Below are 13451 nucleotides of genomic sequence, written 5' to 3'. Positions count from 1 at the left end.
GTTGGTGTATGCTACATATGGACCAGTTAGCACGGCTAGGGGCTACTTATAGCTACAGGCAGCATGATAGCGTCACGGTTAACGCAATTTTGTTACAGTGCCAGCGACTGGGACCAGGGTTAGAATCCCACTATGTCTATAAGGAGTTTGTATGTTCACCCCATAGCCGCATGGTTTTCCTCTGGTTTCCTCCCATCATACAAAACGTACCAGGGGTTGTAGGTCAATTGAGTGTAATTGGGTGGCACAGGTTTATGGGCTGTATGTATGTCTAATGTCTACCTGTTTGGATGCAGTAAGGATTCCAGAGCATATGTACATTGTACATATGAGATCAAACCAAGTATTTAATGTTCTGTACAATATATCTCAGTAGCACCTCTCTTTTTGTTTAATGGGCATGGCGCCATAAATTTCCTCCATCCCCAGCAACTAATCACCCACAATGGCAAAATATCTTGGGCGGCACATCTGAGATCTCCAGATATATTCAGATGGCAAACAAGAATTAGCCTGTGCCTGTTCAAAATGTTGCAGCAAGCCACATGGGTCACTGCCTTCAGGGTTTTCTACACCATTCTGCATGGGAGATAGTGTAGGACCAAACCGCTTGTGTGCATTCTCAAAACTTCCTGTCACCTGATGTATCATTTGTGTGCAACAAGGCTGCTAAATCACTCTTGGTAACAGTAAAATGGACACGTTGTCAATACCTGGTCGTCCATTCTGCTTCTGAGTTTCCAGGTACTGAATGAGCAATTTAGGATTGTATGTGTTTGCCCACCAATAAGGGATTCCAGGCCAAAGCTTTGGATATTCATTTTCAATAATGTTATCATAGGACAAGATGACTTGATAACCCAACTCCCATAGTTTTCTTAATGTTACCTGCTCCTGTGAAGAAAGAGGACGGTAGTAATTTATTGATGAATTAAACCACCAACTATATGACCAACGTTACCATATATGCCATTGTATAGGATGATCCTCGAAACTTAAAAACTTCACCTTAAAATCAGGTCTTCCTATGTGCTGGGTCTAAAATGTGAACCTTGACTGGGAAGTCTCAACACCGCTGACATCATCTGCCCTGTTAGTTATCAGTGAAATCTTCGCGCTCCTCTGCGGGGTCCATCCACCCAGTCAGGCTGCTCTGTACAGGCTTTAAACAGCCTGTTACAGGAGCCAACAGTGGTTTATTTTAAAATATGCAAATAAAATTAAAACCTTTACATGGTCATTTGTTATTAAAATAATTGTAACAGCATTTTAACATTATTTTCCATGATCAGCGGTAAGTGACAGATTTTTGGGGAGGTGGGGGATTGCTTTATACAAAGGGTATTGGTCAAAACCTACACTTTATGTGGAAATTCTGTATGGGTCATAGACTGGCATATATGGCATGTAGAATATAAGCACCTGTCCCAGGTGTGTCTCTCCTTCCTCCCGCAAATTAGAAATTCTAATATTCAAACATTTTTTTTGTCATTCATTTTACACTTAATGAATTGTTAATCACCAGTAGATTTACTTACAATGGAGGTTTTTGGGCAGAGTTTGGATCCAAATATGTTCTCTATTTTCTGAATTAACCAGTAATGCTGCTTGTTCATCCCTTCAAAGAATCTGCAAGCCAATATAACCACTTCCTTGGGATGGGTTTCCAACCACTCTTCAAACTCCTTCAAAGCTTCCTTTAAAATACAATACTGTAATTATGGAATGTAATAGCCTTTAGGCTATTAAAGAATGTAACTTACTCCACAATCCTGCTTCCTGGCAGAAGAAATTCACAGGATAGAGGACAACATGAGTGAGATCGGATTGAATGCCTCGTGCACAGGATAGAGGACAAAATGAGTGAGATCGGATTGAATGCCTCGTGCACAGGATAGAGGACAAAATGAGTGAATGCCCTCTTGTGCACATTGCTTCAAATATCAAAGTTCAAATTTATTGCCAGGGCACATACATGACATTTCAGACAACCATGAGATTAATTTTCCTGCGGGCCAGGCAGAATTTTTACTTGTAGGTAGTGTAAGCTGTACAAGAAAAAAATACTGTACATAAACAAAAGAAAGAAATGTACATAACATAACAATTACAGCACGGAAACAGGCCATTAGGCCCTTCTAGTCCCCTTTCTAGTCCCACCTCCCTGCACAATGCCCATAACCCTCCATCTTCTTCTCATCCATAGACCTGTCCAACCTTTTCTTAAATAATACAATTGACTCCGCCGCCACTATTTCTCCCGGAAGATGATTCCACACAGCTACCACTCTCTGAGTAAAGAAGATCCCCCTCATGTTACCTCTAAACCTCTGCCCCTTAATTCTTAACTCATGTCCTCTTGTTTTAATCTTTCCTCCTCTTAACGGAAATAGTCTATCCACATCCATTCTGTCTATCCCTTTCATAATCTTAAATACTTCTATCAAATCCCCTCTCAACCTTCTACGCTCCAAAGAATAAAGACCCAATCTGTCCAATCTCTCCCCATACTCCAGATGCTTAAACCCAGGCAACATTCTGGTAAACCTTCTCTGCACAAAGATAAATGTAAATAGAACTGTGCAAATATAGAGAGAAAAAATATTCAGTCATAAATAATTTGTAAAGTAGGGGTCCTAGGGTAGCAACAGCTCCTGAACCTGATGGTACGAGTCCTATGACACCTAGAGTATACCTCTTTGCTGATGGTAGCAACGAGAACTGGATTTGTCCTAGGGGTGTGGATCCTAGATTATTGGTGCTGTTCTCTGACAGTGGGGAGGGTTTTGCCAGGGATGTACTGCGCTGTGTCCACTACCTTTTTCAGGTTTTCCACGCTGAGGTATTGGTGCCACCAAGACCAGGCTGTGATGCCGCCCATCAGCACACTCTCCATTACAGATCTGTAGGAGTTTGCTGAAGTTTCCGATGTCATTCTGAACCTCTGCAAGCTCCTTAGGAAGTATAAGCACTGACATGTTTTCTTCACAGTGACGTCAGTATGTTGGGTTCACAAAAGGTCCTCCAAGATAGTGACTGCCATGAATTTAAATTTGCTCACCCTCTTCAGCTCTGACCTTCCAATGATCACTGGATCATACACCTCTGCTATTCCCATTGAATGAGAGGTTGTTGTTAGTACACAATTTAGCCAAGTTTTTGAACTTCCTCCTGTGTGCTGTGTGCTGTACCACTACTGTGGTATTGTCAGCAAATTTGTATATATATATAATTCCATTGCGCTGCAGTCCAGGCAGCCCACCCAGACTCAGCCCTGACCTTCACCCAATTGGCCCAGGTGAATCACCTCAGTTCACTCCTGCTGAGCCCCTGCACTTGGCTTTGAGCCATCGGCCACAGCAACCAACGGGGGCCCACATTGACTCTTACGATTGCCCCCCCCCCCAAGCTTTGCCCCCAGAACTATAAAGGACTATGTGCCCCTTTATTCTGTCTCTTTGGACTCCTCGTGGCATGTAAGTATCACCTTCCACACTGAGTTGGGGTGAGTCCCAAGGCTAGGCAGCTAGAGCCGTGTATGTACCGATCAAGGGCTCACAAACGCACCTTGATCTGATTGTTGAATATGTATGCTCTTGTAATTTCCCCAGTTTCTGTCGGTTTCCCCCTCGTCGTCCAAAAGTGTATATTTATCCCGTGTATTGTGTATGTATAGAAGTTTGCTTAATTTATCAACCCTGTTGTCCCATTTCCATCCCTGAAATAAACATGTGCTTTGTACCTACAGTTTGGTCTGGTTCTTAACCTGTGGGACCCACATGTACTCGAACAACACCATTGCAACCAATAAATCATGCAGCCAATGCAATACACCATTTCATAACTCTGCCCTTACAAACAATCTTCTAGCCCCTTCTAACAATAAGTGCTTTTCACTGTAAACATTCTTTTATCCCAGATTCTTCAATTATGAATATGAACAGCAAGTCCATATGTGCTGCAAGAACATTTTCTTAAGTAAAATTATATTACGTGAAGTTATTTAAGTCCATATTTATTAGTTGGCTTACCTGAACAGTTACAGTTGTATAGATCGCATGAACAAAATATAAATGTTCAGTTTTATCATTTGGTTTATGAGCAATCCTTAAATCAAAGTATCGAATTCCTTCTTCCAGCTGTTGAGTTATACAAGATTCCTACAATATAAGATACAGGTTTCTAGTTTTAATCTTTCTCCTGCTCTGCAATATAAAATTAAAGCCTACTTTTGTCTTTTGCAATACTGACTCCACTTCGAAAGTGATTTATTGTCCATAAAGTGCACTGGGATGTTGCAGAAGCAATGTTGTAAAAATGTCTTCTTTATTCCTTACATATCAGCTTTCAATTGCAACCTATAAATAATTGTATCACACTATTTTAGAGTTCACTGTAGAATGTTTTGAGTTACAGAGAAAAGGTTGGATCATAAATGATAAGGAATGATAAATTGATTGGTTTATAAAGGAAAATCTCATGACAGGAATCATAGAAACTAGGTCCAGGAGTAGGTCATTCGGTCCCTTGAGCCTGCACTGCCATTCAATATGACCAAGGCTGATCAAACAACTTCAGTATCCTATTCCCGCTTTCTCTCGTATCCCTTGATCCCTTTAGCCATAAGGGCCACATCCAAATCCCTTTTGAGTACAGTAAAACCCCAGGTATCCAGCACCAATGAGGATTGATAAATGCTGGATAAGTGAATTTGCCGGTTGCTTGAGATTGTGAGTTGCCTGATTGGTGAACCAACAGCGATTTTAAACTTGCATATTTTTTACATATTTATTTTCCATGATTTTGCTGATTGCTTGAGCCTGCCAGTTGCTTGAATTCTGGATAACAGGGATGTTACTGTACATTTAATGAATTGGCCTCAACAACTTTGTGGGAGGAAGTCCCACAAGGTTCTTTTCATCTCAGTCCTAAATGGCTTATCCCTTATCTATAGACGGTGACCCCCTTGTTCCAGACCCCCAACTTCAGGAACTTTCTTCCTGCATCTAATCTGTCAGAATTTTGTATGTTTCATTGAGATACCCCCTCATTCTTCTACATCCAAATCAATATAACCTTAGTCTATCCAGTCTTTCTTCACACATCAGTCCTGCCATGCTAGGAATCAGTCTCATGAACCTTCACTGCACCTCTTCATTAGCAATAATGCCATTCCTCAGATTAGGAGGCCAAAACTGTATAAAATGTATGGGACAAGAAGCCAAGATATTGGCACAAGTGAGGAGACATGAAGTTGATGTTGTGTGAACTATTCCCCTTTGTTGTAGAGTTCACCCCTGCAAACTGCCACACCTCGCATCAGACCAACCACCTACCATGAATAGATCCTTCCTCCCAATGCCACATTCAGTAATCCATTCTGTCATGATGGAAAGATAGAAACTGGGACAAAGCAAATAATGAGTAACAGACTTGTGAACACCAGGGCAAAGGCACCTAAGGAGCATCACGGTTAGTGTAGTGGTCAGTGAAACACTATTACGGTGCCATCAACCCAGATTCGAATCTGGCACTGAATGGAAGGAGTTTGTATGCTCTCCCGTGTCTACGTGGATTTTGTCCAAATGTTCTGGTTTCCTCCCACCTTTCAAAAATGTGCAGGGGTTGTTGGTTAATTGGTGTCTGTGTGTGATTAATGATGAAAAATGTATGAAATCTTACATATATGGCAAACTAATAAAATCTTATTAGTGCTAACAAAGGATCAGCAATGGAAAATTCACCAATGGTAAATTCAAAATAATAGTTTTTATTAAACTATTAATAACATAACATTTCTTACTTATCTCTAACCTTAACCCCACCCCACTATGCGCAAATGTAAATGTGTATGTTAAAGTCCAAAACCATTAAAGTTTAAGATCGATTCTAGAAAAAGTCCATCTTAAAGTCCAGTTTTAAATGTCTTGTTGAACTCTGAGGATCCTTTTAAATTTCAGTTCAGAAGTAATTAAAAAAACATTCAGACATTATACTTTCAGATCTCTTTAAATTCACAAGCCTCTTGATGATTGTCTTTCAGAAAGATATTCTTCAAACAGGAGTGACCATCTTCTGGACACAAATGTGGCTGCTTCTTTAAAAGAGTAGCCTATCTTTCCAGGAAGTCAATATTCAGATCCTCTGTCTTCAGTTTTCTTCCACGATGAGGCTGCACTCTTTATTTTCAAAAGAGCAGTTGAAAAGTGGTCTCTCTTTTGAAATCCACTTTTTCTGTATTCCCTTTTGATTGGGAATAACACATAACAGCACCTATTCCAGTTACTGTAATTCAAACCTGTCTTTCACAAGGGTCCAACTCTTGCACATGACCCACAAGGTCTTGACTTCTGAACTGATTCAAAATGTCTGAATTTGCCAATATTTTCTCAAAATCATGTGACATGACATCATCATTGAGTTAATCGCAATTTTTGGAAACATGCGACTGTACTGGAATCTTTAACATTTGTCAGCTCCAATTTATTGGGAATCATGTGACCTCCATAACTCTTCTTTGTAGATGTCACAATTCCGACCTTGTAGTGAGCTGGACGCGAGCAAGTGAACAGATTGGAGACACAGACTGTGAGCTCTGAGGTCTCAGCAAGAATGTTTATTTAAACTTCATGTGTCCCATCTCTGCCATGACTGCCCCACTGACTGCGTGTAACAAGCGGGGCCAGTTTGTCGCGGCAGATTTGTGCGCCGACACATAAACCCCCCCCCCCCAGAGCCAACACCGGCGGCGAGGGAGGCCTGCTCTGCATGGTGGGCACTGCACAGGGACCGGATGCGACAGGTCCAGATGTGCTGACTTCAGGCGGTCCACTATGAAGATCTCCCTGTCACTGACCTGTAAAGTAAATGTGGTGCGGTGGAGCACTTTGTATGGTCCCTTGTAGGGACGCTGGTGTGGTGCCCTGTGGCCGCCCCTGTGCACACACACAAAATCTGGGGTACACGAGTTGGAGGGCTGCTGTGTCTGGACATGGCTGGGGGGGCCAGGTTACTGAGTTTCTGATGGAGGTGTTGCAAGTTCACACAGTGGTCCTAGGGCTGTTGTGAAGACAGGGGTAAGAACTGACCCAGCACTGTGATGGTCTCACCATAGAATAGTTCAGTGGTGGTGGACGATAGGTCTTCTTTGTGAGCTGTGCGGATGCCCAGGAGGACACAGGGCAGCTTGTCTACCCAGTTGGGGCTGTCAAGGCGTGCCATCAGGGAAGCATTGAGGTGGCGATGGAAGTGCTTGACCAGACCATTGGATTGGGGGTGGTAAGCTGTGGTGTGGTGTAGGTCAGTTCCCAGGAATTAGGCAAGGTCTGACCCCAGGGATGATGTCAATTAGGCTCCACGATCCGTGGTGATGTGTGATGGAATGTCGAAATGGGCGATTCAGGAGGAGAGGAATGCCCTGACGTAGGTGTCTGCAACTATGTCAGGAAGGGGAACTGCCTCTGGCCACCCAGTGTGCCTATCCACCATGTTGAGGAGGTATCGCTGCCCCCTAGAGACGGTAAGAGGCCCGACGATGTCCACGTGGGCATACTGGAAACAGCACATAGTGGGTTTGAAATCCTGAACTGGTGGCCGGGTGTAAGTCTGGACCTTGGCCAGTTGGCATTCAGGGCATGAATGTGCCCACTCTGTGATGTATTTGCATAGTCCATGCCAGACGAACATGGTGGAGATCATATGGACTGTGGTGCAGATGGAGGAGGTGGAACACCTCCTATCGCCATTTTGCTGGGATCACTGGTCGAGGGATCTCAGTGGAGACTTCACAGAGGACAGTGGTCTTCACATCGTCGAGGGGCAGGTTCACTAGCTGAAGGCCAATCAGTGCTGTGAGAAAACATGCTGTGCTTGGGTCCATCTTCATGCACGGGCCAACTGGTAGTAGTCTACACCCTGCGACAAGGGGCTGATGACCAGCCTGGAGAGGGCGTCCATGACAAAGTTGTCTTTGCCCGAAAGATGGTGTACATTGGTGGTGAATTTGGAGATATATGACAGGTGTTGCAGCTGATGGGCTGACCAGTAATCAGAGACTTTGGTGAAGGCTAAGGTCAGTGGCTTATGATCAGTGAAGACCGTGAAGTTTCTGCCCTTGAGGAAGTAGCGGAAATGACAAATGACCAGGCACAGGGCCAGCAGTTCTCTGATGAAGGTGCTGTACTTGCACTCAGACGGGTGCAAATGGCGACTACAAAAGGCAAGTGGCTTCCATGTTTGGTCCATGAACTGCTGAAGGACTGCTCCTATTGCAGTTGCGGACGCATCGACCATGAGGGCGGTTGGGGCTTCTATGTGTGGATGTATGAGCATGGTCGAGTTGGCGAGGGTGTCTTTTGTCTTTCTGAAAGTTGCCGCAGCCTCGGTGGTTCAATAGTGTTTTCTCGTGGAGGTGGAGATGAGGTCGAAGAGGGGTCGAATAATAGCAGCAGCCTGGAGAATGAACCTGTTGAAGAAATTGACTAATCCTACAAATTCGTGCAGGCCTTTAAATGTGGTAGGCTGTGGAAACTGGGGAATGGCCTGTACTTTGTCTGGGAGGGCCACTGCGCTGTCCTTGGTTATACAGTGGCCCAGGAAATTTATCTGTTGGCAGCTGAATTCACATTTGGCCGTGTTGATGGTGAGGCCAAACTGGCTAAGCAGGAAAATAGTTGGTGGAGGTGGGTGACGTGTTCCTCGGGCATAGTGCTTGCCACCAGGATGTTGTCAAGGTAAATAAAGAGGTAGGGCATGTCACGCCCTGACCGTTTTTTTGTACGTCGTAGCCCCTGATTAGGTTGACCTTGGAGAAAATTCAGGTATTGTTGAGGTTGGCCGTGAAGTCCTGTAAGTGTGGGACTGGATACCGGTCAGGAATGATATCATCATTTAATCTCCTGTAGTCACTGCAGGGCCTCCAACTGCTGTTGGTCTTCAGTACCATGTGTAGTGGCGAGGACCATGGGCTGTCTGACCTGCGAACAATGCCAAGCTCTTCCATGCGAGCGAACTCCTCCTTGGTGAGCTTGAGCTTGTTGGGTGCCAGCCAGCAGGCCTGAGAGTGAATGGGCTGTCCCTTGGTCGAAATGTGGTGCTGCATTCCATGGGGCAGCTGAGTGGTTGAAAACTGTGGACACAGGATGGCTGGAAACTCGGAGAGGAGGCGTGAGTAGTGATTTGTATTCGTTTCTACTGTGCAAGGCAAGTGACTTTCTCGTTCAAACTTCCCAGGGGGGCGGTCTGAAATGTTTCCGCATGGGTCAGGCATCTGCCCTGTAGGTCGACGAGGTGAAAGTGCGCCTGGAGAAACTGTGGCCAAGGTGAAATGCCAGTGGAAATCCGTATCTCCAAAATGCAGGGGAATGTGGTTGCAGCCAAAGGTGGAGATGGCGGAATTGTTGGCTGCTCGTAAGCTGGGGCCACGTGGTCTCTTGCGCGTCTCAAGGGGAGTTGGCAGAATGACGCTGATCTCGGCTCCTGCGTGAATGAGGAACCTCCAACCCAAGATGCTGTCCCACACACGGAGTAGGCTGTTCTTTTGGTCAGCCGCCGTGGCCACTAACAGCGGCTGGCCCGCTCATTTCCCTGAAACGAGCAGGGTTGATGGCATTTTCAAGTCTCCGCTCCCCAGCGCAGGTGATAATAGCACAGACTTGGCTCCGTGGGGTTCTGAGTCTGGCAGGAGGGGCGCATATCTGCTGGCGGGCTCGGTTTGCGGGGCAGTTGCTGTGGCAGTTTGATCAATCGGTAAAGGGCCTCTGGATTTTCACATTTCGTGTGGTAGAGGACATTGGCCCTAGCAGCCACCTTCCTAGGGTCACTGAAATCGGTGTCAGCGAGCAGGAGGCATATGTCTTTGGGTATTTGCTCCAGGAAGGTATGTTCGAACATAAGGCAGGGTTTATGTCCTTCCGCCAGTGCAAGTATCTCGTCCATCAAGACAGAAGGCATGCAGTCCCTTAAACTGCCGAGATGCAAGAGCCTGGCATGAGAGAACGAGGGTGGTTATGAGGTGGTTTTTATATGGCTAGGTATTTACCCTCCTCTGGTGGCGCTTCGATGAGGTTGTCTACATGGGCAGCGGTCTCTTGGTCGAGGGAACTGACAATGTAGAAGTACCTGGAAGAATCCAAGGAGATTTGCTTGAGCTGGAACTGGGCCTCTGCCTGGCCGAACCAAGTGCAGAGTCGGTTGGTCCAAAATGTGGCAAGCTTGAGTGCTATGGCGCCGACTGCTCCAGGATCCATGTCGTAAGAGTCTTCAGAATGTGGAGACTCGTCGGGGTCACCAAACGTAGCGAGCTGGATGCGAGTGAGTGAACAGACTGGAGACACAGACCGTGAGGTCTGAGGTCGCAGCAGGAATATTTATTTAAACTTTGTGCGCTTGCGTTTTAGCTGTGCAGTCGGATCATGCATATGCCACTTCCATCGTGGAGCGGAAGAGATGGGAGAGCGTCGCCATCTCTGCCGTGGCTTCCCCGCCAACCATGCGTAAAAAGTTGGACCAGTTCGTCGCGGCAGATTTGTGCGTCACCACAACTTTCTGAATGTATTGTTTGGGTGAGTGTAACCCTTTACTAATTCACAGTTCCCTCACTAGAAATACATTTAACTCTATAACTTACTTTACTAAGACATTTTTATATAGCCCCTTTCACACTTGCAAGTGATCCCAGGAATTAACAGCCAATTGGCCTTTAAAGTATCTAGTGTGAAAGCAAAATCAGCTGAGCGCTGACATCAGATGATGTCATCTCACGGCGGGGATTGACGGCATCGACCCCTAGTGCAGACGCCGGCTTTGTAATCCGGGAAGTGCATTGTGGGATTAAATTGACCCAAGTTTTTGCATGAGTGTGGGAATGTGAAGGAAGAAAAGATTAAAATGAAAGTATAAACTGCTGTGGGAAATCGCAGCGGGAGAGAGAGAGAGAAAATAAATAGCAATAAATAGAATTAGACAATTTTTAAACAGCGTGGGAAAGTTGGTAGCGCTATAGTGCACAATTTATAAAGACCGTGGGGAAAAGCAACCGACTTTCCCATGCTGTATAAATTGTACGCTATAGCGTTACCAACTATCCCACCTTGTTTAAAAATTGCTATTTATTGATACCACCTTCCCAAGGTCAGCACAACAACAGGGGCTGAAGGGTTCATTCTGTGCTGTGCATAAAGCTTAATTATGTTATAATTCAGCATGATTAATTATGTTCAAATATAAGATCATAATATATTGCTCAGGATTTAGGACAGGTCCATCATAGCTCAATGCGTCATAACGTCACTGGTAGAAGGTAGAACAGTCCTAACCCTGGGGATGGCTCCTTGCAAGTGTGAATGTGTGCAGTGCCCAGTTACAAGTGGTCAAGGGTGAAAAGCCAAACCCTCATTCCTATCCTGGGACACTGAACAGCCAATTTAGTGGGATGCAAGTTAAAAAGGGGCTTATGAAATATAGCTAAAACTAACCTAAATATTAATATTAACTCAGATCCATTACACATGAAATAAATCAGGATGGTCTTTGTCCTATTCATATTAACCTGGAGTTCAAGGTTATTCCTAAATTTGATGCTGTAATGGATTTTGATTAAGGCCATGGAGTGAAAGCTGTTAGACATGGAAAAAGATCATTGCACTTTTTTTAAAAAATTAGATATGTAGCACAGTAACAGACCCTTTCAGCCTATGAGCCCGTGCCACCCAATTATACCCAATTAACCTACACCCCCAGTAAATTTTGAATGGTGGAAGGAAACCGTAGATTTTGGGGAAAACTCACGCAGGGAGAACATAAAAACTCCTTACAGACAGCATGGGATTTGAACCTCGGTCCCAATCACTGGCGCTGTAACAGCGTTGTGCTAACCGTTGCGCTAACTGTCCTGCACCACTTGTTGAAATTTGCAAATGAAGCCTACTACAATGGCAAATGAATCTTTCTCTCTCTCTCTCTCTCTCTCTCTCTCTCTCTCTCCACCAGACATTAGAATATTTACTACTCACAAATTAAAAGCAAATTTGGCTGCAAAAAGCAGAATTCACCTGTGTCTTACTCCATCTGTATATCTCTGAACGAGTGATGCAGGGAATTACACGGTCCAAATAGCTTAAAATCTTATCTGAAGGTTTGATGGGAGAATTTAAGTCTAAGCAGTACGTCATCGAGTCATGGCTTCCTACAAAGGAACAAAAACATGTCAACTGATCAAAATATGAAGGACAAATTCACGCTGATCAATCTACCAACATTTATCTGCATTGAGACCACAGACTGGAGCTGTTTCAGGGAGGCGGCCACCTACAACAGTCATGTACACGAGCTTAGTGACTGGCTACATCAGCAAGTGCATTGAGGATGGCACTGAGATCAAATGCTAACCAGAAACCATGTTTGGATGCACAGGTCTGGGCCTAACTCAGAGCTGCCTCAGGACAGGGTGTTGGATCAGCCTATCATTGAGGACCTCTTCCACCCTGCATACAGCATACTTCAGCTGCTCCCATCAGTGAAGAGATCCAGGAGGATCAGAGCCAGCACCTCCAGGCTGAAGAACAGCTTCTTCCCACGGGCAGTGAGAATGCTGAACGACCAAAAGATCTCCTCACACTAACCATCCGCAACTCTCATTGGAACAAAGCAATATTTATTTATTTTTATAGATATAATATTTGTCCTACATATGTATTATTTGATTGTATGTGTATTATGTCTGGTGGTGTGTCTGCACGTTTTGCACCGAGCTCCAGAGAACGCTGTTTTGTCGGGTTGTACTTGTACAATCAGTTAACAATAAATTTGATTTATCGCACACCGACAATGAAATGAATAACTTCTTGAAGCAAACAATGGGCTGCTAGACTTACTCAGCAGATCAGACAGTAGAAAGGATAGTCAATGTTTCATTGAAACCTTTGATCATCCTGGACCCAACTCATTAACTGACGTTTCTATCTACGGGTGCTACCTGACCCACAAAGTTCTCATTCAGCATCTCATTGTTTGCTCCAGGTCTGAGCAACTGCAAGTTTTTTGTGTTTTTTCCAACAACTTAAAAGCTGGATTTCCCCCATAATTTGCTGCACTGAATGTTGCCACACGCAATGCTAATGCAAAACAGGAAGCCGTCGGGAAAATGAGATGCATTTAGAGTGGGCAGATCATGTCCTGTGGCTGTGCATTTTTCGAGCATTCCAGAAAGAGCAGCAGCTATTAGACCTGCATGAGCTCTGCCTTGTAAAAGCCAGTTATCAGTTCATTGAACTAGGGGCTGCTGGTAACAAATTCTCATACAAATAAAAATTATAGCAAGTGATATTTAAACACACAAAAATGACATCCGAAGCAAACAAAATGATTTGCCATTCTCAAAGTGATTTAAATGTAGAGTTAGCATTATGTCACAAGAGTTTAATTAATTTTATTTCCGTAAGTAATCAATGGAC

At 44.4% G+C, this 13451-nt stretch overlaps 1 protein-coding gene across 3 annotated transcripts in view; it reads right to left on the bottom strand.

Moving 5' to 3' along the window:
* The window catches only part of LOC138739599 (PI-PLC X domain-containing protein 1-like), a 48063-nt gene that overhangs the window by 17110 nt on the left and 17502 nt on the right, over window positions 1-13451 (bottom strand). For all 3 annotated transcript variants that reach the window (XM_069891953.1, XM_069891954.1, XM_069891955.1), the window contains exons 3-6: window positions 12051-12184; window positions 4032-4160; window positions 1539-1697; window positions 714-894 (exon numbers count right to left, since the gene is read on the bottom strand). In XM_069891953.1, the coding sequence (XP_069748054.1) occupies window positions 714-894; window positions 1539-1697; window positions 4032-4160; window positions 12051-12184 (603 nt within the window). The remainder of the gene's footprint in view (window positions 1-713; window positions 895-1538; window positions 1698-4031; window positions 4161-12050; window positions 12185-13451) is intronic.

This window comes from Narcine bancroftii, chromosome 7 (assembly GCF_036971445.1).
Source record: "Narcine bancroftii isolate sNarBan1 chromosome 7, sNarBan1.hap1, whole genome shotgun sequence".
Taxonomy (NCBI): domain Eukaryota; kingdom Metazoa; phylum Chordata; class Chondrichthyes; order Torpediniformes; family Narcinidae; genus Narcine; species Narcine bancroftii.
The sequence above is the reverse complement of the archived record's forward strand: the minus strand, read 5'-3'. Positions and strand labels throughout refer to the sequence as shown.